Source organism: Thamnophis sirtalis, unplaced genomic scaffold, assembly GCF_051295495.1.
Source record: "Thamnophis sirtalis isolate CommonGarterSnake01/CBP01778 unplaced genomic scaffold, rThaSir2_p1.2 scaffold_14, whole genome shotgun sequence".
Classification (NCBI taxonomy): Eukaryota; Metazoa; Chordata; class Lepidosauria; order Squamata; family Natricidae; genus Thamnophis; species Thamnophis sirtalis.
In genome coordinates this window covers 22,098,613-22,120,097 of record NW_028261394.1, presented here as the reverse complement: position 1 = coordinate 22,120,097, position 21,485 = coordinate 22,098,613, and the positions used below count along the sequence as shown (strand labels likewise).

The 21,485-nt window shown below is 42.8% G+C and overlaps 1 protein-coding gene across 6 annotated transcripts in view; it reads left to right on the top strand.

Moving 5' to 3' along the window:
* TSC2 (TSC complex subunit 2) overlaps positions 1-21,485 on the top strand; it is a 67,203-nt gene that overhangs the window by 11,984 nt on the left and 33,734 nt on the right. For all 6 annotated transcript variants that reach the window (XM_087728917.1, XM_087728918.1, XM_087728916.1 and 3 more), the window contains 11 exons: positions 522-665; positions 1,179-1,316; positions 12,302-12,405; positions 13,882-13,963; positions 15,241-15,393; positions 15,970-16,086; positions 16,233-16,355; positions 16,818-16,927; positions 17,128-17,266; positions 17,653-17,775; positions 20,914-21,048. In XM_087728917.1, coding sequence (XP_087585043.1) covers positions 522-665; positions 1,179-1,316; positions 12,302-12,405; positions 13,882-13,963; positions 15,241-15,393; positions 15,970-16,086; positions 16,233-16,355; positions 16,818-16,927; positions 17,128-17,266; positions 17,653-17,775; positions 20,914-21,048 — 1,368 coding nt within the window. The remainder of the gene's footprint in view (positions 1-521; positions 666-1,178; positions 1,317-12,301; positions 12,406-13,881; positions 13,964-15,240; positions 15,394-15,969; positions 16,087-16,232; positions 16,356-16,817; positions 16,928-17,127; positions 17,267-17,652; positions 17,776-20,913; positions 21,049-21,485) is intronic.

The window sequence follows — 21,485 nt, the reverse complement described above, 5'->3', positions numbered from 1 at the left end:
GTTCTCTTCTTAGTGGCTTCAGAGTGGCTTCCATCCCAGATGTGGAGCCTCATAAGAGCGCTGAGTGAGTAGAAATCTAAGGAAGCTATAAACATCTGGATTCCTCTCTTGGTTGAAATGTTTCACAAACATCCAGTTCTACTCAGACTAGTTGCTGGCTTGGAGTCTTACTTGCATTTGTTTACTATTTAGATTTGTTATTAATTTTACTATAAAATATGTCTACCACTTTCTTCCCAGATGGTTTTAGGCAACAAAAATACAAAAAATGATGCAGCTTTTGGATTTCAATAATACTGATGAAAGCAGCTACACATAATAATAGAATATAAAAATGGCACATGTATAAAAATCCCTAAGTAGAGTCAACCACTTCTGCTCTGTTTTCCCCCTCGCCCCAGCAGAAGAGTACCTCCACCACTGTCTGGCTAAAATTCACGAGGAGAGGGGCCATTCTGGGGAGGGTGCAAGTGCTGCTTCTACTCACCAGCTCTTTCCTTGACTGGGGCTTTTCCTTTTAGGCCATGTCAGCCCCCAATGCCATCGTGTCTTACGAAATCGTCCTCTCCATAACAAGGCTGATTAAGAAATACGGCAAGGACCTCCAGGCAGTCACCTGGGACCTCCTTTTGGATATCATGCAGCGGCTGGTCGAGCAGCTACAGGTTGGTGCCCTCCTGGTGGAGCAGAGTTTGCTATGCAGCTGACCAAATTGTGAACTTCTGGTGTGTGTGGTTGAAGGTTGTTCTTGCTGTCTAGATTTGTAATAGTTAATCTACAGAATAACACTAGAAACTCGGATTAATAATATTTATTGGCAGGAAGGTAAACAGGTAGAACACAAGGATTCCAGAGACCATCCTTACTCTCAAAGGCAACTGCTCTAAATTTAGGTCAGAAAATGTGTCTGTTTCCTGGTTTCCAGCTGGAAGTTTGCTTCTTTCTGGAAGGTCCAGCAACCGGTGCCTGTTCTGCATCTGGAACTCTCACAGAAATAGAGGCTCTTGATTAAATAATTGCTAGGGGGAAATCAGCTGAGTCTCAAGTCTAACCGTTTGGGTTATGAACTGTAGCTAGGAAGAATGTGCATTTTCCTCCATTCTTAGGCAGCGGGGTTAATGGAAGCAGCTGCTAAACAGTGTGTTGAAATAAGAGGTTTTTTTCCTTCTGCCTTCTAGACTTTGGAAAGCCAGGAACTGAAGTCCATTGTCCACGATTTGCTGACCACAGTTGAGGAGCTGTGTGACCAGAATGACTTCCACGGCTCCAAAGAGAGATACTTCGAACTTGTGGAGCGATGTGCTGACCGAAGGCCTGTAAGGCTTCGGGTGGGAAATGTCCCCCCTCAAGCGATCCCTTCTAGTCATTTGATTCAGCCCCAAATTGCTCCTTCCCACAGTTGCTGATTTAATGCACTTCTAGATGGTCTTCTAGGCCCTCTGGTCAAAGCCAGCTGAGGAGTCTTGGATGGCATTAGCATGCAATGCTTTGCTACAGCCACGTAGAAAAAAGCGGTCAGGTAGTCTGTTCAGAGTTAATGGTACTTATGACCACTTTTCACACCTATGACCATTGAGCATCCCCATGGTCAGGTGATCAAAATTCATACACTTGGCAATTGGTTCATATTTGTGATGGTTGCAGGGTCCCAGAGTCACATGATCACTTTTTGTCCTGCAAAGTCCATGGGGAAGCTGTGTTACCAACCTAACAACTTTTTTTCTCACCCAATCTAGAATCCCAGTCAATAAGGCTTTTAACAGTTCACTGGCTCTGGATGGGACATTTTGGTTTTCATTTTTAATGTTGTAATGTAATGTAAAATGGAGCAAAAATTACTAAACAAATGTCTTGCTTAGCAACATAAATTTTGGTCTCCATTATGGTCATAAATTGAGGACCCTCTGTGAGTTCTATGTCCATGGAGTTGTATGGAGTTTTTTTTAAGTTCTGTAGTTTTACATCTCAGGACATGGGACAAATCATCTGGTCCTCAGCAGTTCTTTAAAACAGGTGAATTCAGCCTCAGATGAAGAACAACACAGGGCATCATTTATTTGACAAAAAGAAAGTGGAGAAGCCCTGTGTGGAAAACTTAAGTCCACCCTGACTACTTCCATAGGTATGTGGAGGCTACATAGCAGCCAGGAGCTGCTAATCTGGGGCCCTTGATCAACTGAGCATCAGCAATTGGGACAACCTCTACAAAAGCCAAACTTTTAGGCACTTGCTGGTCCCCAGCATTGAGTTGTGTGTTCACACAATGCCAAAGAGGGAAGACATCAGAAAAGGTTTCCAGAGAAGCAATTGGTGCTGCCCATCAATCTGGGAAGGGTTATAAAGGCCATTTCCAGATAATTTAAAGTCCATCGTTCTCCAGAGAGGAAGATTATTCACCAAGGGAAAACATTCAAGGCAGTGCCAGTCTTCCAGGAGTGGATGTCCCAGCAACCCCCGAAGTTAGACCATACACAGAGAAAAATTGTGTGAAATTGTGGTGGTGTTCATCTGAGGTTGTATTTACCTACTTTCAAGAACTGCTAAGGGCCAGATGGTTTTGACTCTATCTGATTCATGAAACCATAGAACTCAAAGAGGGTGTTTGTTCTTTTTCACATGGGCAGTTTGTTTCAAACATGGTTTTTTTAACAGAAAAAGAGCAAAGGAAATCCTGCTTCCTCAGATAAATCTCCTTTTTCCAGTACCAGATTTGAGACATTCTTATAATTGATAGGAGCACTTGAACTTTATTTTGAAAAATAGAAATAAGCTAGGATTTCAGGTTTACAGAACAGAGCAGAATAACAGTTGGAAGGAGGTCTCAGGCAGGAAACCCTATACCCTTTCAGACAAATCGTTGTCCAATCTCTTTAAAACTTCCAAAGTTGGAGTATTCACAACTTCTGGAGGCTAGTTGTTCCACTGCTTAATTGTTCTTGTTGTTAGGAAGTTTCTCCTTAATTCCAGGTTGCTTCTCTACTTGATTAGTTTCCATCCATTGTTTCTTGTCCTACCCTGCTTTGAAGAATAGCTTGACTCCCTCTTCTTTGTGGCAACCCCTGAGATATTGGAAGACTGCTATCATGTCATCCCTAGTCCTTCTTTTCATTAAACTAGAACCAATTCCAGCAACCATTCTTTATGGTTTGGTTTGGTTTGGTTTATTGGATTTATATGCCGCCCTTCTACCAAGGACTAAGGGCGGCGTACAACATTAAAAAAATATATATTACAAAAGTTAAAAAAAATTAAATAGAATATACAAAACAAACCCAATTGAGATTAACAATAACATTTTTAAAAAATCGATTAAAATTAACAGTAATCAATAATTTATTTTGTTTTGTTCAGGCCAGGCTGGCTTGCTGGAAAAGCCAACTTTTTAGGGCGCGTCGGAAGGACCGGAGGTCGGGGATTATACGAAGCTCCGGGAGCAGCTCATTCCAGAGGGAAGGTGCTCCCACAGAGAAGGCTCTCCCGGGGGGGGGGTGTGTGTCGCTAGCTGACACTGTCTCGCCAACAGCACCCTGAGGAGGCCAACTCTGTGGGATCGCACTGGACGGTGGGAGGCTACCAGTGGCAGTAGGTGGTCTCGCAGGTATCCTGGGCCTAAGCCATGGAGCGCTTTAAAGGTCATAATTAGTACCTTGAATCGCACCCGGAAGACAACGAGCAACCAGTGCAGGCCGCCTAAAAGGGGTGTAACATGGGAGCACCTAGGTGCCCCCATGATAACCCACGCAGCCGCATTCTGGACCAGTTGAAGCCTCCGGATGCTCTTCAAGGGCAGCCCCATGTAGAGAGCGTTACAGTAGTCCAGGCAAGAAACGATGAGGCCATGAGTGACTGTGCACAGAGCATCCCGATCCAGGAAGGGGCGCAACTGATGTACAAGGCGAACCTGGTAAAAGGCCCCCCGGGTCACGGCCGTAAGGTTTTCTTCTAAACGAAGCCGCGTATCCAGGAGGATGCCCAGATTGCGGGCCCTCTCTGAGGGGGGTAAGGTTTCTCCCCCTATCATCAAAGGTGGAACAAGATGCACAAATCGGGATGACGGATACCACAGCCACTCAGTCTTGGAGGGATTGAGTTTGAGCCTGTTCCCATCCAGATCCGCACAGCCTCCAGGCATCGGGACATCACGTCAAGGGCATCATTTGGGTGGTTTGGGGTAGAGATTAAAAGTTGGGTATCATCAGCATATTGATGATACCATACCCCAAAACCACAGATGATCTCACCCAGTGGTTTCATATATATGTTGAACAGGAGGGGTGAGAGAACTGACCTATAGGGCACCCCACAAGGGATGCGCCTCGTGGTCGATCCCTGCCCTCCAGTCAACACAAACTGTGACCGATCCGACAGGTAGGAGGAGAACCACCATAAAACGGTGCCCCCCACTCCCAACCCCCCGAGTTGTCGCAGTAGGATACCATGGGTGATGGTATTGAAAGCCGCTGAGAGGTCTAATAGGACCAGGACAGAGGAGCAGCCCCTGTCCCGGGCCGCCAGAGATCTTCGACCAACGCGACCAATGCCGTCTCCGTGCTGTATCCGGACCTGAAACCCGACTGAAACGGATCCAGGTAGACAGCTTCATCCAGGTACTGGGGAAGCTGACGTGCTACCGCACTCTCGACAACCTTCGCTACAAAGCGAAGGTTGGAGACCGGACGATAGTTGGCTAAAGAAGCTCGGTCCAGGGAAGGCTTCTTAAGGAGGGCCCTCACCACCGCTTCCTTCAAGGCAGTGGGAAAGAACCCCTCTCTCAATGAAGTGTTGGTAATTGCCTGGAGCCAGCCTTGTGTCACCTCCTGGGAAGCCAAGACTAACCAAGAGGGACACGGGTCCAGCACACAAGTGGCAGCACTGAATCTCCCCATAATCCTGTCCATGCCCTCTGGGGTCACAGGGTCAAACTCATCCCAGATGGTCTCCACAAGATTCATCCCCGTTGACTCGCCCAAATCTACCCAGTCAGAGTCCAAGCCTGTCTGGATCTGAGTGATTTTATCCTGCAGATACTGAATAAATTCTTCAGCCCTACCCTGCAAGGGGTCTTTCCCAGTTCCTTGGTTAAGTAAGGAGCGGGTCACCCTAAACAGGGCAGCTGGGCAGTTATCTGCGGACACGATGAGCGGAAAAATGTTGCTGTTTTGCCACTTTTATCGCCACTAAGTAGGATTTAATATGAATTCTTACTAGTGTTCGATCAGATTCGGACCGGCTGGCCCTCCAACCACTCTCTAGGTGTCTTTTCCGGCGTTTCATCTCCTGGAGTTCCTCGGTAAACCAGGGAGCTACCCAGGATTGACACCGGGTCAGTAGCTGCAAAGGCACAACACGATCCACAGCCCCAGTGGCCGCCCTATCCCAGGCTTCCACTAGGGCTTCAGTCGAGTTGTGAGCAAGGGATTCAGGAAAAGTCCCAAACTCCATCAAGAACCTTTCAGGGCCCATCAGGCGCCTGGGGCGGAACCATCTAGTCGGTTCCGCCTCCCTACTGTGAGGGGTAGCAGTATGGAAGTCAAGCCTGATGAGGAAATGATCTGACCATGACAAGAGTTGGATAGAAATATTCCCTAAATCTAGATCATTCATCCACTGCCCAGAGACAAAAATCAGGTCAAGCGTGTGTCCCCCATTATGGGTGGGGTCTTGAATTAACTGAGTTAGGTCCATAGCCGTCATGGAAGCCATGAACTCCCGAGCTGACACTGATGTCTCGCCAATGGAAGGCATGTTATGTTTTAGCCTCCAGTCCTCTAATCATCTTTGGTGCTCGTCTGCACTCTTTCTAGAATCTCAACATCTTTTTTATATCATGTCGATGACAATTGGATGTAATATTCTAGGTGTGGTCTTTCCAAGGCATTATAAAGTGATATTAATGCTTCATGTGATCTTGATTCCATCTCTCTGTTAATGCAGCCTAGAACTTTGTTGGCTTTTTTGGCAGCTGCAGAACACGGCTGGCTCATATTTAAGTGATTGTTTACTAGGACTCCAACGATCCCTCTGACAGTTACTGTTGAGCCAAGTACCACCTATACTATACTTGTGCTTTAGGATTCTTTTGCCTAAATATAGAACCTTACTTTTGTCACCACTGAATTTCATTTTGTTAGCGCCCAACGTTCAAGTCTTGTCAAGATCATTCTGTATCTTAAGCTTATCTTCCAGAGTGTTGGCTATTCTTGCCAGCTTGGTGTCATCTGCAGATTTGATGAGTTTTCTCATCTATCCTCTCATCCAAATCATGGATGAAGATGTTGAAGAGTCCTGGGCCTAAAACAGAGCCATGGGATGCCACATTGAATACTTCCCTCCATGTAGATGCAGTTCCATTGAGCACTACATGTTGAGTCTGGTTGGTCAGCCAGTTACAAATCGATCTGGTGCTGATGCTGTCTAACCCACATTTTTCTATCTTACCAAGTTCTTGTAATGGCAACAATATTGTATCTGCTCTTATTTACTTGAATTTCTAGTTCACCCATTATATTCTTCATACTCTGTGCGTTTGTGTATAGATCAAGTGGTCGACTGTTTCGTCTTTCTCATTACAGAGATGACATTTGCTGTTGGTGGTAACATGTTGAATTTTTGCCTTCATGTAGTTTGTGGCTAAGGCTTGTTCTTAAGCTGCCAAAACAAAGCCTTCTGTTTCTTTTTTCAGGGCTCCTGATCTTAACCAGTTCCAAGTTAGCTTTTGGTCAGCTTTGCCTTCAACACTTTTCAAGTATTGGCTATGCATAGCTTTATTTTTCCAATTTTCAGCTCGCTTCTCAATTACTTCTTTCTTATATTCAGCTTTTGACTTAGTTGTCTTTAAAAGGCCTCCTTTATTTACTTCCTTAATTATTGGTTCTTCACTTTTCTGGATGTAATCATTCAAGCTGTGTTTTTCTTCTTCCACAGTCTGTTTTACTTGTAGGAGTCCTCGACCACCCTCTGCTGTTGGTAGATATAATCAGTCAACATCACTTTTAGGGTGCAAAGCATGATTCATTGTCATAAGCTTCCTTGTTTTTCTGTCCAAATTGTCCAACTCTATCTGGGTCCAGTCAATTATTCCTGCAGAGTATCGAATCACAGGTATAGCCCAGGTGTTTATGGCTTTTATGATGTTTCCTCCATTCAATTTGGACTTTAATATCTTGCGAATTCGTCGAATGTACTTGGCTGAAGTAAATTCCTTGACTTTATTATGCATTAAGTCAGAGGCCTCTAAAATCCCCAAGTACTATAAATTACTATTATTACTATTATTATTATTATTATTATTATTATTATTATTATTATTATTATTATTATTATTATTATTATTATTATTATACAATTGTATCACAGCGGCCAGTTGTTTCGCCGGATTTGGCATTGGTTACTAGTCGGGCCCCACCCAGGGGCCTAGGACGTCGTAACGTATTTTCGTAATATGCGTGCAGATCCAAGCAGTGCGGCTTTTTGCATTTGACTGATGGTGATTTTGTCAATTTTTAACTGTTTTAAATGTAATTCCAGTGTTTTTGGAATAGCACCCAGTGTGCCAATTACCACTGGAATTACCACTGCTGGTTTGTGCCATAGTCGTTGAATTTCGATTTTTAAGTCCTGGTATTTTGCGATTTTTTTCATGTTCCTTCTCGGCGACCCTGCTATCACCTGGTATTGCGATATCTATGATTGTAACCTTGTTTTTCTCAACCACTGTGATGTCTGGTTATTATGCGCCAGTATTTTGTCCGTTTGTATACGGAAATCCCACAAGATCTTGACCATCTGATTTTCGGTGACTTTTTCAGGCTGATGTTCCCACCAGTTTGTTGCAGTTTTAATATTAAAATTTTTGCACAAATTCCAATGGATCGTTTGCGCTACTGAATTGTGCCGCAATTTATAATCAGTCTGTGCGATTTTTTTGCAGCAGCTGAGTATGTGATCAACAGTTTCATCAGCTTCTTTGCAAAGTCTGCATTTGGCATCATCAGAGGATTTTTCGATTTTGGCCTTAATGGCATTTGTGCGGATAGCTTGTTCTTGCGCAGCCAGGATTAGTGACTCTGTTTCTTTCTTTAATGTACCTGTTGTTAACCATAACCAAGTTTGTTCACTGTCCACTTTATCTTTTATTTTTTCCAGAAATTGGCCATGCAGTGCTTTGTTCTGCCAACTCTTCATTCTTGATTTTATCACATCTTTTCTGTATTCTTGTTTCGTCTGTTGGGCCTTCAGTAGATTTTTGTTCTTTACTTCGATTAATAGATGTTCTTGACTTTCTTTTAAATAATCAGCCAGTGCATGTTTTTCTTCTTCAACTGTTTGCTTCACTTGTAATAATCCTCTGCCACCTGATTTTCGGGGCAGATATAGTCTATCAGTATCATCACGTGGATGTAAACTGTAGTGCATTGTCATTAGTTTCCTGGTTTTTCGGTCCAAAATGTCCAAATCAGCTTGTGTCCAGTTAACTATACCAGCTGTGTATCTTATAACTGGTATTGCCCAGGTATTTATGGCCTTGATTGTATTTCCACCATTCAATTTAGATTTCAAAATTTTCTTAACTCTGTTGGTGTACTCTCGCCTGACAACAGTTTTTACTTCTCCATGCTTGATGTTATCCAACTGCAGAATGCCTAAGTATTTGTAGGCTTCATTTTCTTTGCATTTAATTAATTGGCCATTGGGCATTTCAATTCCCTCACATGCAGTGATTTTGCCCCTTTTTATGGATACAGTGGCGCATTTTTCCATGCCAAACTGCATTGAAATATCGGTGCTGAATACTCCGACTGTGTTTGTCAATGATTGGATTTCTATTTCTGACTTTCCATAGAGTTTCAAATCATCCATATATAGTAAATGCGAAATTTTTTCAGCTTCTTTGGCTGTTTGGTAGCCTAATTTCATTTTTTTAAGATTACTGATAGTGGGATCATTGCGATGATGAAGAGAAGAGGTGAAAGTGAATCACCCTGGAAAATTCCTCGCTTGATATTAACCATTCCGTAGATCTCATTCCCTACCGCCAACTCAATTCTCCATTGTTTCATCGCCTTTTCAGTAAAGGATGTAATATTTTTGCTAATGCCAATTGTTTCTAAGCATTTTATGATCCAACTATGTGGCAGTGAGTTAAATGCCTTTTTGTAATCAATCCAGGCCATATTCAAGTTCGTTTTTCTGTTCTTACAATTTTCTAATATCATTTTATCAATTAGGAGCTGATCTTTTGTGCCCCTGCTCCTTCTTTTGTTGCCTTTTTGCTCTATTGGCAAGATGTTTGTTTGTTTCCAAATAATCCATCATGTTATCTGCAATAATGCCTGTGAGTAATTTGAAGGTTGTTGGCAAGCATGTTATTGGTCTGTAGTTTTCAGGTGTTGTTCCTTTAGTTGCATCTTTCTGAATCAAGTATGTTTTTCCAGTTGTCAACCATTCATCAATTTGGCCCTTTTGTAAAATTTCATTCAGTTGCCTGGCCAATATTGCATGTAAACTGGTCAGATATTTGAGCCAGAAACCATGTAATTGTTCCTTTCCAGGTGATGTCCAATTCTTTACCTTTTTAACTCGATTTTTGACCATCTCAGTTGTTATTTCTAATACTTGCATTTGTTTGTTGCCAATGCTTTTCTCAAAGTCATGTATCCACTTTGCTTCCTTGTTGTAGTCCCACAATTTTTTTCAGAATTCAACTGTGGCCTGTTTTTCTGGTTTTTCACTTTTGGTGTCACCATTCACATTAAGACTTTGATAAAAACGCCGTTGGTCTGATCGAAATTGCTGATTTTGTTTATATTGGATGATTCGTGCCTCATATCTTTCAATTTTTCTAGCTGTAGCTGTTATCTGCTGTTTTACAATCTCTACAGCTTCATTGATGTTTCTTGTATCCAATCTATATCTTCTGATTAGCCGATCTATGGTTTTTTTGTTTTTGAGCCGTTGCTCATGCATGTTCTTTAAGTTACTAGCATCTGCCCTTAATTTTTTGACTTTTTGTTCTAATCGGATTTTCCACTTTGGCTTTGATACTTTTTCTGTTGTGTGACTAGGTACTTTGATTTTAATGCCTAGTTCATTAGTGACTATTACAGCTGTGCTGTACATTAACTGGTTTGTTTCCAAGATGGATCCTGATTCAATTGTTGAAAACACTGCATTAACCATTTTCATGATAGGGGCCAAAATTTTCTTAGGCACAGTTTTTAGTGATGGTAAACGTTGCCTTTCCTCATTAAGCAGAAAATGCTCCATGATCTTATCCTTCAATTCTTTTTGTTTTTGAGTTAGTTCATCAGTTGGTTCAGTGATAACTGGTTCTAGTGGTGGTGATGTTATTTCCTCCCCGAGAGCTTCTACTGGGAGTTCTACTATAATGTCTTTAGTTGTGTCTTGAATATCAGTTATTTCCGCTTGTGATATTGTTTTTTGGGTTTTGCAATTTGCCTGAATTTCCTCATGTTCAACTTCACTAAACACTTTATTCCGTATAATAAATCGCCTTTGATCTGCTAGTCGTTGTTCACTAACATTTGAATCTGGATATTGTTGTTTCCATAATTCATACATTCGCTTTAAATAGCCTCTTTTTTCTGGCTCTGAGTTGTAGTAACAGGCCATTATGGCACAATTTTCATCTGCACTATATTTTTGTCGTTTTGTTGGCTGGTCCACTTGTAGCCCACTTGTCGACGGATGTCCAGGGACCCCAACATCCGCCGCGGCCCTTGTTAACCCGCGCGACGACCGATGCGGTATGGAATTCTTATTTGTTTTTTTCACCATATTGTATGGGTTGGTGGGTTTTTTTTTACGGGACCAGATGCCAACCTGACCCCAACCCTCCTCCTTTCTCATCCGGGCTTGGGACCGGCAACGGCGGAGTATTATTATTATTATTATTATTATTATACAATTGTATCACAGCGGCCAGTTGTTTCGCCGGATTTGGCATTGGTTACTAGTCGGGCCCCACCCAGGGGCCTAGGACGTCGTAACGTATTTTCGTAATATGCGTGCAGATCCAAGCAGTGCGGCTTTTTGCATTTGACTGATGGTGATTTTGTCAATTTTTAACTGTTTTAAATGTAATTCCAGTGCTTTTGGAATAGCACCCAGTGTGCCGATTATCACTGGAATTACCACTGCTGGTTTGTGCCATAATAGTTGAATTTCGATTTTTAAGTCCTGGTATTTTGTGATTTTTTCATATTCCTTCTCCCCGTCCCTGCTATCACCTGGTATTGCGATGTCTATGATTGTAACCTTATTTTTCTCAACCAGTGTGATGTCTGGTGTATTATGCGCTAGTATTTTGTCCGTTTGTATACGAAAATCCCACAAGATCTTGACAATCTGATTTTCGGTGACTTTCTCAGGCTTATGTTCCCACCAGTTTGTTGCTGTTTTAATATTATAATTTTTGCACAAATTCCAATGGATTGTTTGTGCTATTGAATTGTGCCGCAATTTATAATCAGTCTGTGCGATTTTTTTGCAGCCGCTGAGTATGTGATCAACAGTTTCATCAACTTATTTGCAAAGTCTGCATTTGGCATCATCAGAGGATTTTTGAATTTGGCCTTAATGGCATTTGTGCGGATAGCTTGTTCTTGCGCAGCCAGGATTAGTGACTCTGTTTCTTTCTTTAATGTACCTGCTGTTAACCATAACCAAGTTTTTTTACTGTCCACTTTATCTTTTATTTTTTCCAGAAATTGGCCATGCAATGCTTTGTTCTGCCAACTCTCCATTCTTGATTTTATCACATCTTTTCTGTATTCTTGTTTCGTCTGTTGGACCTTCAGTAGATTTTTGTTCTTTACTTCGATTAATAGATGTTCTTGACTTTCTTTTAAATAATCAGCCAGTGCATGTTTTTCTTCTTCAACTATTTGCTTCACTTGTAATAATCCTCTGCCACCTGATTTTCGGGGCAGGTATAATCTATCAGTATCAGTATTGTTGTTGTTGTTGTTATTATTATTGTTGTTGTTGTTGTTGTTATTTGGTTAATCTTTGGTGAGATTCACAACAAAACGTGATCCAAGAATGCTTGGATCTTACTGGGAAAAGGTAGGAGGCTATTTTTATTTAATTTATCAAATTTAGAAACTGCCCATATCTCTGACAGAGGGACTCTGGCTGCTGTAAATGTAAAATATTAAAACCTAAAAACTGTATATAAAATTATATAAGAAGCAAAAGAGAGTTAAAATGAAAATTATTCAGAACTCCAGTATCGTTTCCCCCACCCCTTCACAGCTGCCTCTCTGTTTCCTTTTGAAAGGAATCTTCAGTTCTGAACCTCATAACCTACCGAGCTCAGTCCATCCATCCTGCGAAGGACGGCTGGATTCAGAACCTGCAGGGATTAATGGACAGGTTCTTCAGGTAGGACCAACAACCGCCACGTGGCTCCACATCACCTCTTCTCTCTCCAGGCTTTGCCGGTTGGGGATGCTGAGGTGAGGGTCACAAAGAGCTGCTGCAGGCCATGTCAGGAAGGGACTGAGCTCCCACATTCAAAACGGTTTGCGCCTTCTGAATGTAGCCACTGTGATTTGTGAACTGCTTTATGGCTTAGAGCTATTTATGACTCCAGCCCATGTAATCATACCTTTCTGATCTTTGATATTATGTATTGCAATAACGTCCCGTCTCTCTTCTGGGAGCTGAAGGCCACTCACATGGATCGGGAGGGAGGATGAGTGGGTAGCTGTGAGTTCCATTCACTGGGAGTGGCAGGGTGGGTAGGTGGGTGTTGAACCTGATCTCAGTTTGAATACCGAATATATAGATAAAGTAGCAAACTTACTTTCACTTGGCTCTAAATGATTTGATACCAACCAACGTATTATAACTGAAGAAATATTAGGAGAAATTTCTGCCTGGTTCAGATGATTCCAAAGTGGAATTACAGAGACTTAGTGATGGTGGCCTCTTCTTTTGTTAAAGGGCCTAGAAAGAGACAGTGGCTGCTCAAGAATTTGGACACTTGGGCAGCCGATACGTCTGTGGACCTTGCATTGGACCTAATGTTCTGTCACATTGCTTACATTTCTGTGGCTGCGTCCCCACATCAGAGTAGGGACGTTGAGGCCATGGTTGTCTGGATCCCAGAGAGAAACTAAGTGCAAAGCATGGTTTACAGCATAGGAAATCCAAATCATTCAAACCAAAGATTTACAGTTACTTCTCACCTTATCACGGTACGTTTAACAACGGTCCAAAGTTAAAATGGGCTTGGAAAGAGTGACATGACCTGGACTCACACTTGACCTGTTCCACCCTTACAGTCACGTGGTCACAATTTGGGCACTTGGCAATTGGTTGTAAATGTGCGCCGGTTGCCAGGTGTCAAAATGAGATCTCATGATTGCTACCTGTGACCTTTTTTTTGCTGTTTTTTGGCAAAAAGTGGTAAAAAATGCCCATTGAAGAAACTGGATTTGCTTAATGACCACATTGTTTGTTTAATGACCACATTGTTTGTTTAATGACTACAGTGATTTGCTTAATGATCGCCATAAAAATTGCTGTAAAATCAAGCCATCTCATAAGTGCAATACAGTAACTTCTGATGAAAAAACTACATAGTAGTAGCAGTATTTCTATAATTATTATATTGTTTTAAGTTAAATGTTATAATTAGGATAACAAATCATTGGAACATGTCCTATTAGCCCAGAAGCTCATCACCACTGAATAAACCAAAGATTGGTTTCTGCTAAAGGCTCAGATGACTCCCAGAGTTAGCTCATAGTTTAACAAGCTGAGCAACGCTGCCCACCATAAGAGTTTGAGTTGCAAGGGTAGATTTGGTCTCTTTTTGAAAAGCAACTTTATTTCTCCATCTTTTCTGTTTAGAAATGAGAGCCGGGGTGCTGTTCGCATAAAGGTTTTGCACGTTTTGTCTTTCGTGCTGAGTGTCAACAGGCAGCTTTATGAGGTGAGTCTCCCTCTTATTCTGATTGTGCAGAGAGGTCGTCAGGCTTTGTGGTTAACGGGCCAGAGGAGAGAGGCACAAACAATTGGTGTGCAAACTGTTCTATGTACAGAAGCAGAGGTGTTCATGCTCAAACTGACCAGGTGTTTGGCCAAGCTAGAGATGCATCTTCTGATCTGGTTGGTCTGGACAGGTCTGTTTTTGTCTGAGGAAGCTGCGCAGCCTCTTTCTTGTCTGTGTCTCATAGATTCAGTGCTTTCCTGCAGTGAAATGGAACATCTGTGAGTTGCTTCTTTGGCTGCCATCAGGTGATCCTTGGATCCTTTGGAAACCCTGAATATATGCACTGCTCTCTTTCTTCTCCCACCTGTCACTGCTTGCACTTCTCAAATTCCTATTTAAGGTGGTGAATTTATAATGATTACTTATTTGTCTATTGATTTTTAGTATGTTGGGTGGGACTCAGTAAAAGCAGCAGAACATAATTTTTAAAATCACAAATTGAAACAACAATCAATAAAGACTAGTTCAGCATTTAAAAATTATAGAAAACTGCATTTTTACTGTGAAGTGCTCAGAGATCTTGGCAATCAGCTGAATTCAAAATCTCAGGAGTAATATTAACAGTTGTAAAAGTGCCACAATTGCTCACTAACACTGCTGAAAGATAAAACAATAGTTTATAAACAAAAAAAGTAAGGCAGAAGCAAAGATCAAAATTCAGGCGCTTGGCAACTGACTCATTTGCAGTGTTTTGGGTTCGTGATCACATTTCTTGATCTTCTGCGGGAGCCAGATTCATTTAGTGTGCTACTAACTTAACATCTGCATTGATGTACTTAACAACTGTGGCAGGAAAGGTCATAAAATGGAACAAAATTTTCTAGACAACAGTCTAGCTTAGCAACAGAAATTTTTAGTTCAATTGTCGTAAATCAAGGACTACCTGTACAATATAGGGCTGATATCAATCTTGCAAGTTAGAAAATCTTCCCTCTAGGACAGATCCTTCCCTTAGTTTCTTTTCTTGACCCCTAAGTGACTAGGAATTTCTGCACCCAACCTCTCTTCCCCTCATTCCCCAACGTCTTTTGCACATCCCAATGCACATTCATGGTTGCGTGTGTTGAAGAGATTGTGGGTTCTAGAGGTCGGATGACGTGTGGCTGCTTAAGGACCTAGAAATCCAAGACTCCTGAACCTGATGGTTTTGCCTGACAGCATAGAAACCTGTATATCCACCCACCTTAGTTACAGTGGGAAATTATCTCTGATTGCAGGAGGAATTGATCAATCTGGTCATCTCCCAGCTGTCTCATGTCCCGGAAGATAAAGACCACCAAGTTCGCAAACTGGCCACCCAGTTGCTGGTGGACTTGGCTGAAGGTTGCAATACCCATCACTTCAGCAGCTTGCTGGATATCATAGAGAAGGTATGGACTCCGTGTTTCACAGGGGGGGGGGCGGGGGGAACCCAGTCCAGTTTAAAAATAAAAGATGTTTGTAGAAATCCAGCCAAATTCCAATATTAAAAAGGGGAAAAAAACACTCAATGTGACTGTGGTTTAATTTCGCCGCTTAACCACTTCAGTTTTCAATTTTAATTTTAATAATAGTCTTTTAGGGTGTTCTCTCAAATAATAGTAAATAAAAGTCCTCTCACCAAAACAACACACTTTCTCCTGTTCTCTCTTCTGTATCGGAGCTGTCCACAACTTCAGCAGCTTTAATGGCTGCCTCGCAACTGCCGGAAAGAAAGGCTTTTCCTGGAACAACCAGAGACTTTGCAATGTCCCTGGGATTGGCAGGATGTGCCCTTCACTATCACCATCTCTACGGGACGGTTTAGATCCAGAAGGACTGTCCAGCGGGAGAGATATTGACGGTGATCTGGGAGCTACACGATCGCACGTCGTGCCGCTGCAGCATAAGCCCCGCCTCCCCAATCTCCACCCCTTTAAGTCCCCATTGTTGTCTTCAGCAAAACTGCTTGCTCTCTTCCTGTAAAGGTGGCTTCCCACACTTTGCTGCCCCCTGCTGACCTGGAAGAAAGAGACCTGCTTTCTTACTCGACCTCCTTAGAAGACGTGAAAACGGCCGTCGTTGGCTTACTTGTCATTTTCCAGGTAAAGTTCCTGCCCGCCTTTTCTTTTTCCCTTCCCAGGAAAATATTTTAAAGACTTCAATGTGGTCCTCAGCCATTCTTTCTGTGCTTTTGTAGTAGAAGAGAACAACTCCAGGTTGACAAAAACTTTCCCCCTCCTCCTCTTAGACGAAGTTGTACAGCTTGCCTGCCAGCCACGCCATGCGGGTCTACGAGATGCTCGTCCATCACCTTCAGCTCCACTATAAGCACAAGTACAGCCTCCCCATTGCCAGCAGCATCCGCCTGCAGGTGAAAATGCTCTCTCACACCCCTTCCCAGATCCAGAGATTTGCAGGGAAAGTTGGAGGGAGGAAGCAAAGGGGGAGCAAAAGGGTTTGCGTGGCCATTGCTGCTGAACCTGCTGTCTTGCTTTTACAAGTTCTGAGCTCTCTTGATGAATCCCCAGACCAGGCTAACTGCGGCCCCCTTGCCTGTCTCCGGGGTGTCATTGTGAAGGTTTGAACCTGATGATGAGACAAGAGGAATGAGGTTTAACAGCAATGCAGTGGGACATTGACTTTTGCAGGCAGGGACCCTGTGACCGTGAGGGGTGGGGCGATTTCTTTCGGCTGCCCATCTAATGCTTTCTGAAATAATTTTTTTCTGAAATGGTAGCTTGGCTGAGGAGCTCTTTTCACTTGGAATGACTGAAAACAATGCCCTTTTCTTCTCCTCCTTGCTCTTACATTGGATTGTTCTTTCCGTTTTTAGGTTTTTGACTTCTTGCTCTCACTTCGTGCGGACGCTCTTCTCCACCGCCTGGGCCTCCCCACCAAAGACGGCCTTGTGAGATTCAGCCCCTACTGCCTCTGTGATTCGGTGTATGTTTCCTTTGGTTACAGCCTTTCCCTTCCCAGAGCGTGTGGGCAGCGGCTGCCTCTTCTCCCAAAGGCTTCTCCTTTGTCCTAGCCGGAAGCTCATTTGAAAGGGTCTGGAAGAAGCTCGGTCTTCTGAAGGGAATGGGGAGCTCCCGGGAGCTCTGGACAACCGGCCACACCGATGGTCTTCTCTTGTGTTGCAGGGAGCCCGAGAAAAAGCTTGTCGGCCCTCTGTCCCCTCCCTCGGGAAGTCCTAGCGCGCCCCCTCAGAACGCCCCCATCCGCACAGGCCACCTGTCTTACTCGCTCCTCTTTGGAGTTCTTCTGCAGTGCTTGAAGCAAGTGAGTGAGGAATCCAAGGGGACAAAAGCCAGTTGATCTGAGTTCTCAGTATCGAGCCAGAGTGGGGGATGTTAGTATCTTGCAGTTACATGTTCCCATACAGGGATTGAATAATGGCTAGGATGCTGAGAAGGAACAACTCAATTCACATAGAAAAAGGATCCTTCCTGGGGCATCAGCATCCTCCCTTGTCTGCTGCTCTCTAGGCTCCTCCTCCATTATTATTATTATTATTATTATTATTATTATTATTATTATTATTATTATTATTTCTTCTTCTTCTTCTTCTTTTTCTTCCTCTTCTTCTTCTTCTTCCTCTTCTTCTTCTTCTTCTTCCTCTCCCCCTCCTTCTCCTCCTCCTCCTCCTCCTTCTTCTTCCCTTTCAGGAGACTGACTGGAAGGTGCTGAAACAGGTCCTGAACAAGCTGCCCAAATCTCTGCAGTATAAAGTCCTGTATTTAACCTCCCCTTGCAGTATTGATCAGCTGTCTTCTGCCCTGTGCTCCATGGTAAGGATGTGCTGGGCCTCTGGGAATTTGGGCTGGGCTGTTTGTGTCCAGGGCTGTAGAGCATGTTTTAGGCTGAGGGCCAGACTCTACAGTATGTGGGTGGGTCCAGCATAAGAAAAAACTACATGGGGCTGCCCTTGAAGAGTGTTTGAAGACTGCAGTTGGTCCAGAATGCAGCCACGTGAGCGATAATGGGTGTACCTAGATACACCCATGTTACACCTATCCTCTGCGAGCTGCACTGGCTCCCTATTGGTCTCCGGACCCGCTTCAAGATGCTAGTCATTACTTTTTTTTTTTTTTTTTTTTTTTAAATATATTTTATTCAATTTTCACATTCCATTTGCAATCATTTATATACAGGGTATTCACTATAAGAAAAGAAAAAAAAAAGAAAAAAAAGGAATAAAACGAACAGATAAAAAGGAAACACAACTCATCATTCACAACCCCACCTAACCCTTCCATCCTCCATACACCCCATCTACCCCCTCCAACTTTCCTTTCTCCCTCTAGCACTCCCCTCCTACTTCCCTTTCCCCTCAAACCTTCCTTCTCCCCTTACTCCCCAGACACCCTCCTTACATTCCCCTTACTCCTTACATTCCCCTTACTCCTTCCTTACTCCTCCCTCTTCCTTCCCTCTACCTCCCTCCTTGGTGTATGCCTTTATTCGAGTGTTGTTTGATCTGATAAAGGTAAAATGAACCAAGGAAAAAAGAAGAAATAAAAAAAAAGAAGAAAAAAAAAAAGAACCACCGTATATAAATACATTCTTATTCTTATTAAGGCTATGTTAACACCCCCCCCACCCCACCCCCCACAAATCCCCATCCCTAATCCTCCCGACTTCCCAGGGCCCACACCTGGCACTACCTTCTGTCTAAAATATCTTGTATACATATGAATTAAAAAATAAAAGTATATATCAAAAAAAAAGAAAAGCAGAGAAAGAAAAAAAAAAAGAAAAAAAAAGGAAAAAAAGAAAAGAGAAAAGAGAAAAAAGAAAAAAAAAAGAAACCACTCTTGTGTTGATCTCAGCCCCCCATCTTTATCTATGCTTAAATAGTATAAATCATTCTATCTATATTTTATTCTCGTCTCTTACTTCTTTGCTATTTACCCCAACCTTCTGTAGACTCTCCCGTTCCCTTCCTAAACCTCATGATCCCTTCCAATAAAATTTAAGCAGCGTGGTTCATGCCATATATTCAAATATAACTTTACAGACAAGTAATCAAACTTTCCCTTCTAGTAAAATTTAAACAACGTAAATGATCTTTCTTTACCCCTTCTTCAAACAGTAATTCAAAATAATAAATAACTTAGTTCATTCCACATGCATTTTACCCTCATCCCTCACTTGTCTGATATTTACCACTATCAAATTTATACTAGCATTTGTTTAAAATATAACTCAGAGTGATTTGTAGCATGAATCATTCCACATATTCCAATAATACTTTCAGCAAGAGTCAGTTAACCTTCTATTTTAAGATAGTCCCTTCTAACAGAGTTTAAACAACATAAATCATTCTGCATTCTTTTTACAGTTATCTTCCCAAGCGGCTTCCTGTTCTAATAAGCTTTAAACAACGTAGATTTTGCCCTCTTCCCTTGCTTGTCTGATGTTTACCACAAATAACGTAGTTCATTCCACATGCATTTTACCCTCATCTCTTGCTTGTCTGATATTTACCACTATCAAATTTATACTAGCGTTTATTTAAAAAGTAACTCAGAACTATTACAACCAACTTTCCCTTCAAATAAAAGTTAAGTAGCATGGATTATATTCAAATAATACTTTCAGCAAGAGTCAGTTAACCTTCTATTTTAAAATAGTCCCATCTAACAAAGTTTAAACAACATAAATCATTCCGCATTCTTTTAACCACTATCAAATTTATGCTAACGTTACTTTAGAATCTAGCTCAAAGTAGTTTCACCCAGCTTTCCCTTCTGATAGGAATTAGTCCACTTTTTCTACCGGAGAGAGGTCTCAAACCCCCATTCAGTCCTCAACTTTAGGAAGTCTTTTGAAGTATCTAAATTCTCGATCTGCGTTCTTCTGCTTCTCTGAGGAAGGAGGGGCTGCCCCCTCCATCTTGCAGCCGCATGGCCAGCCGTTTGCTTTCTCCTTCCGCTTGTCTCTCCTCTCTTCCAAGCGCGTCAGGAAGTCCCGCCTTCAGAATCCTACAATAGAAATCTTGAGCCTCCGAAACAGAGTTAAGACGATATCTTTGATTCTCAAATGTAACTGTAATACCGGCAGGGGCCTCCCATCTGTATCGAATCTGTTGACTCCTAAGCTCCTTAGTTAAAAAGGTGTAATCCCTTCTTGCCTTCAACATCTGAAAAGGAATATCTTTGAAAACAATCAGGTCCTGGCCTTCAACTCGAAAACTGTTATTATGAAACTTTTGCACAATCGCAAAAGATGCTAGTCATTACTTTTAAAGCCTTACATGGTACTGGACCTGGCTATCTGAGAGACCGCCTCCTGCCATTCACCTCCCAACGACCAATAAGATCGCACAGGATGGGCCTCCTCCGGGTGCTGTCGACCGGACAATGCCGGCTGGTGGCTCCCCGAGGGAGGGCCTTCTCTGTAGCTGCACCGGCCTTATGGAACGAGCTACCTGCAGAGATCCGGACCCTTACTACTCTCCCGGCCTTCCGTAAAGCGACCAAGACCTGGCTGTTTTGGCAGGCCTGGGGCTGTTGATGGAAATCCAACCCCACGTGATTGAATGGATGATATCTTATTTTAAATAATTGTATTTTTAATATTTTTATGTCTTTACTTTTGTTGTGAGCTGCCCAGAGTCCCTAGGGAGGGGCGGCATACAAGTCTTATTAAAGTTGCAAAGTTGCAAAGTACATTTTAAGTCAAATGTAGTTCACTTTGATCATTCTCCATGTATTTGTTTTCTCTTCCTCCTCTATGAAAAATGCAGTTCATTTTTCATCCAGCAGGGGTTTTGAGGAGTGTTATTCCCCCCCCCCCCCAAACACACGCACACCACCAGGGCTTCAGAGGCCCAGAGGTTTGGCTGCCCACCCTCCCCCAGTCCATGGTTTCCCTCGTGTGACATTGTTTTTGGAAAGCGCAAGTTGGTGTCTCTTTTGCCCCAGCTGAACGATAAGAAGATGACGGAGCGGCTGCAGGATGTGTCGGAAGGGCTGTCCCGGAATGACCTGCACCAGGCAGTGGTTCCAGTCTTGACTGCTTTGATCTCCTATCACAGCTACCTGGACAAGATGAAGCAGGTATTGCCGGAGGGGCAGCAGGACGAGGGGAACGTGCTCTTTCTTCTGCTTTAGGGGCTTCTGAGACTCCAGCATTTATAGCTCTTATAGCTGTTTATAGCTTTTTGCCATTTCATTCCCAGAGGCTTTATAAGCATTAACAGGAGAAGGTGAAAAGCCAAACTCAGCCTAGGAAGCAATAGCCAGTCAGTTCAGGGTTCCAGCATTCGGGCTAGCTGGCCTTAATCGTCGTCAGAGGCTGGTCTGAAGCACCGTGTCAATGCAGCCAGAGGTGGTTGGCGTCCAGGAAGTGAACTGGGAAAGGCTTAATCAGGGGTTCTCCCAATAGCATTCCCCTGGTGGAAGGATCCCATGAGAGCATCTCTCACTGGATCAGCAGATTCCCCTTGGAGAAGGCAGGCCAGGAGACTTCCGACCCTTGAGTCGTGTCAGGTTTT